This window comes from Octopus bimaculoides, chromosome 1 (genome assembly GCF_001194135.2).
Source record: "Octopus bimaculoides isolate UCB-OBI-ISO-001 chromosome 1, ASM119413v2, whole genome shotgun sequence".
Classification (NCBI taxonomy): domain Eukaryota; kingdom Metazoa; phylum Mollusca; class Cephalopoda; order Octopoda; family Octopodidae; genus Octopus; species Octopus bimaculoides.
Genome location: NC_068981.1, coordinates 137,755,800 through 137,760,834, shown reverse-complemented (window position 1 = coordinate 137,760,834; position 5,035 = coordinate 137,755,800). Strand labels below are relative to the sequence as shown.

Below are 5,035 nucleotides of genomic sequence, written 5' to 3'. Positions count from 1 at the left end.
GAAATAAACAGGGAGAGAAAATAGAAAAAGGTATAGTGGCTAGCGATCTATCATGGCGAATGCCGGACAGAGAGGTCACAAAAGTAGCAGAGAGGTCACAAAAGTAGCAGAGAGTACTGACTAGCACCGCTCTTGTCAAAGATAAAAGTTAAACTAACTCGAAGCCAAAAGTGCACTGACAAAGGGATGTATGTCCCCAGCATACATAGCCGGATAGCGATTTCGAATTTTGATGTACACCATCTTAATCTATATCAGTGGCTTTTAACGCCAAGGGTTAAACTCAACTACCTATCCCAATCATTTATGAAAAACCGTTGAAAACGTGTGCTGATTTCGAAATGGTAAAAGTGTAAACAACAGATTTAAAAGGGTGTCTTATTATCAATTACAACCTTAAGGCAAAATTAATAGAGGTTACAAAATAACAGAGGGTACTGACTAGAACTGCTTTTGCTAAAGATAAGAGTTAAACTAACTCAAAGCCACAAACCCACTGTCTTCAATGACTGACAAAAGAGGTAAGTCTCCAGAGAACATAACCGAGATTTCGGATTTTGAAGTAGACCATGTGCGTTTGTATCTTTAGCAAAAGCGGCGCTAGTCAGTACCCGCTGTTACTTTTCTGACCTCTATTAATTTTGCCATTAGGTTCTAGTCGGTAATAATCCACCCTTTTTAATTTGTTATATATATACGTATATATATTGTGTGTGTGTGTGTGTGTGTATACATACATACATACATACATACATACATACATACATACATACATACATACAGAGGAGCACTCTGTCGGTTACGACGGCGAGGGTCCCTGCTGATACGATCAACGGAAATTAAAGTGCGGGTGGTTGTGCTCGTGAAATTAATGTGCAGGTGGTTGAGTATTCCACAGACACGTGTAGTCTTAACGCAGTTCTCAGAGAGATCAGTGTGACATAGTGTGACAAGGCTGGGCCTTTGAAATACAGGTACTACTCAATTTTGCCAGCTGAGTAACGTGAAAATAAAGCCTGGAGCAACGTGAAAATAAAGTGTCTCGCTCAAGGACACAACGGAACTCAACTCACGATCTAACGATCGTGAACCGAATATCCCAACCACTAAACCACGCGTCTTCACATAAATACATACATACATACATACATACATACATACATGGATGTGCGACGGACTCCAACATAATTTCCTAGCAAAGCATTGGTCGGCCCAGGGTGATACAAGACACCTGCCCAAGATGCTGCGCAGTTTAACTGAACCCATGCTTGTGCCTAAAATAAAGGAAACAAAATATACTGAGAACACTTTCATATATCACGTTTGACAACAGAAAGAAATATATACTCAGGAATATGTAAACAGTGAATTAGATCAATCATGGATTTAATCCGCGAATACATACATTCTAGATTAGTCCGCATTTTACATAGACAGGAATACAATAAACTACGAGGGTCGGTTGAAATGTTCATAGGCTGACCGAGACACTCTCATGGAATGTTTCCAAACGAGGTTTATTTTTCAACATAGTCCCCCTTGCGGCCCTCTCACCTCTTCCATTGGTGTTGCAGTACTTAGATCTCATTGGGAAAAGGCTTTAATCCAGTTTCACAAAAAAGTCAACAGAAGATATGACGTCATCATAATTGCAATACTGGTTCTCTGCCATATGCTTTTTCATGTTGGCGACCAGCTGAAAGTCATATGAGACCAAATCATGAGAATACGGAGGATGATCAATCAGTTCAATATCACAGTCACGCACAGCAGCTACTGAAATCAAGCACTTGTGTGCTAGAGCATTGTCCTGATGAAACAAGACACATATCGTCAGTTTTCCTGAGCGTTTAGTTTTGACATCGTTTCGTAACTGCCTCAGTAAAGTAGCAAAGTACTCTCCATTGACTGTGTGAAGATAATCAATAAACACGATGCTTTTTTGCATCCTAAAAAACTGAAGTCATCAACTTCCGTACAGATGAAATGACCTTGGCTTCCTTTGCAGCAGGTGAGGAGGGGTGTTTCCACTGCAGGGATTGTCTCTTTGTCTCTGGCTCGAAATGATGAAGTCAACGCTCATCTTGGGTTAGGAAACGCTGAAGGAAACCAGCTGAATCTGCTAGAGACAATAGATTTTGTATAGCACCTTATTAGTTCTTCGACTACCAACGTGTCATATTTTTCCTCAGTCAGTGGTGTACGTGGGATTACACCATAGCATCAACGAATGGCCAATGAGAAGCCTCTGTGAGATCATCGCTCGACCTGTTAGAAATAACAGTCAAATCCCCACACTCACCCCCAACACGGCATTTAAAAGAACACGTTAAATAGAAAACTGGAGAAAAGATGCGATGGCCAACGCTTGAAAACCTTGATCATAGATTTGCTAGATGAGAACACTAGAAAATCTTACAATTATAAGCCTCCACGAGCAGAGTTGTTCTGAAGCTAAGCATCAACAATAGGGAAGCTTCTAAATGGGCGTGTGTTCTGTTAGAAATAGCAGCTAAATCTCTCTTTGTCATATCACACAGATCGTCTCTAAATAAGAAAGGGATGAATTTGAAACAAGGTCTACTTGATCAAGACTTACCTGGGGCTAAATTATGCCAGCAAATAGTAGCTCAATTTTGCTCAAAGTGCCCACTAGAATCTAATAACAGGATACAGAAGACGATGTTGATCAAGGTACATTATTCCATAAGTAAAGATACTATGCCTAAAGTATCTATTGTAAAGATACTATGCATTATTCCATAAGTAAAGATACTATGCCTATGAATAGAATAGTATTTTATCATAAATCTCTTTGTCATCTCATCGTAGATTATCGGGATTGAAAGAACAATAACGGCAGCAGCAACATCTGATAGATTTCGTTGGGTCAGAGAGACATGTCAGCTAGTATTAAACGTGTGAATGCAGACTGTGTAATGATACAAGGACTGTATGTCATGGTATGTCTGTATGCATACACAAAATACATACACACACGTATACGTGTGTGCGCACGTGCGTACCTGTTTCCACGTTCATGTCTGCATCCACACATGTACACATGTACGTGCTTTTCCTGTACATATGTATGCATGCTTGTGTGTATGTGTGTGTGTGTGTGTGTGCGAGAGTTTGCATAGAATTAGCTATTACATGTACGTACGAGATCGGATGTAGCCACATGTATATGTATGTTTGTGGCATGTGTGCGAGAGAATAAATGTGTGTGAGAGTGAGTGTATGAGTGTGTGCGCATGTATATGAGTGTGTGTAAGTATAATATTTTCCACAGCAATGTGACATAATCAGCATTTTCTGTCACATCTTAGGTGTTAAAAGGCTTCACTGTCTCTTTTATTCATTAGGTATTCTGTAGTTATTTCCTGCTCTTGGATTGCAGAAGCATAACTTTCTAAATCTGACGTGATATAGCAGTCAAGTATCTAAGTGAGTCTATATTTTCTGTCAATGTTACCATAATTCACAAGTTTACGGAAGCATACACATGCATAACTTCTTTGGTATGCGATATGTTTGTCTTCCAAATCTTTGTTACGATTTCGCTGTATTATATGTTTTCCTGTAAAGAGCTGCAGATCATCCATAAGAAATTATGGATTATATTAATGTCTTTTGTTGATAACAAATAACCACAGGATTTTTATAACAGAATTGAGAGTAGATTTAACTCCAAAATGAAAAGCACCACATACAGAATGTATTCTAGGAATATTCCTTTTAAATATTCATAACACCGGAGACAACTGTTCTGTTTGCTGTTACAAACGTGAAGATTGTTGACCAGGGCTTTGTGAATCTTTCAACAGCAGCTACTAAAGCAGTGGATACTTTTGCCAACTACTGTATCTTTTGCAGCAATGAATGGAAAATAGAATCGAATGTCTTTCTGTAATCAACCCATGGAGTTTCTGCAGTATTTTATTCCTTAAGGCACAGCACAGCCTTTTTGTCAAAAGTTATTCGGCACATCCCTACATACCCTCTCCTCATCAGTCACTACCCTATAAGGTTTGCAGTGTTCTTGAAGGTATTGTTTGAGACAGCTTGTGTAAAGTTTGAACATAATGTCTAGGTAAGCACAGAGTCTATAGTTTTATGCCAAGTCAATATTTTTTTGTATCTGACTACAAAATTTGTTCGTTCTATGACACGCCAGTTTAGTACGCAGACCTAGGCTTCCATAGTTCTTAAAATGACTACATATTAGTAATTTCTGTAGATCGTCAACATCCTGTATCAATATCCAAGTATTAGGTCGCTTCATGCTGCATCTTTCCCACAGCTTTCAGGAAAGTTTCAAAGTTGATTATGTACGTTTTGCAGTTAATATTGTACATACATAAGCATAATGTATTCTGATTGAAGTCTTTCGTTGTATTCCGGATCATGATCTAAAATAATTTAGTCTTCCCGAGAAAGGTTTTTTTTTTTTTTTTTTAATAAAGGAATTTCTTTTCAGATTTTGAGTTGGACACAAACTTGCAGTAAATATTGATCCGTTGAAATAGATTTAATTTCCAGTAACTCAACGTCTCGAGTTCTTATTTAGAAGTTAATTTTCCTCAAGAGATCGGACTTTACATTCTCTATACAGTTTATTGGTGTGAGTGCACTTATTATAATTTCCCTTATGATGGTTATTAAATCGACGATTCCGTGGCTCATGATGTGGGCATTTTACTTTTTTATTTTATCCAACCGTGTTATTTTCTGACCACTGTTGTGTTCATTTATTACCTTACATTCATAAAATATAGTCTCCTCTGTAGTGGTTGCTTAAAGAAATTGTAAAAAATATTTTCAAATTGCGCTTTTTAATTGATTTCCTACTGTTGTATACATTATACAGACACTAAAGGCTTGTCCTCATACAAAATCCTGTACTAGAAGTCACTTGGCCAAGGTGTCATGCAGTGAGACTGAACCCGGAACCATGTGGTCGGAAAGCAAGCTACTTACAACACAGCCACTCTTGCGCCTCTCTCTCTCTCTCTCTCTCTCTCTCTCTCTC

At 38.3% G+C, this 5,035-nt stretch overlaps 1 protein-coding gene and 1 long non-coding RNA gene across 2 annotated transcripts in view; one reads left to right on the top strand and one right to left on the bottom strand.

Annotated features, from left to right (window-relative positions):
- Positions 1 to 1,600: 1,600 nt before the first annotated feature.
- LOC106870462 (uncharacterized) lies at positions 1,601 to 1,948 on the bottom strand. The gene has a single exon (XM_014916563.1). The coding sequence runs from the start codon at positions 1,946 to 1,948 to the stop codon at positions 1,601 to 1,603; it is 348 nt and encodes a 115-aa protein (XP_014772049.1).
- A 1,429-nt stretch (positions 1,949 to 3,377) lies between these two features.
- Positions 3,378 to 5,035, top strand: part of LOC128249934 (uncharacterized) — a 26,284-nt gene continuing 24,626 nt past the window's right edge. Inside the window, exon 1 of the long non-coding RNA XR_008266084.1 lies at positions 3,378 to 3,450. This is a non-coding gene — a long non-coding RNA (uncharacterized LOC128249934). The remainder of the gene's footprint in view (positions 3,451 to 5,035) is intronic.

Excerpts from the sequence above, each read along its gene's own strand:
- LOC106870462 (XM_014916563.1), bottom strand. The coding sequence starts at position 1,948 with ATGCAAAAAAGCATCGTGTTTATTGATTATCTTCACACAGTCAATGGA.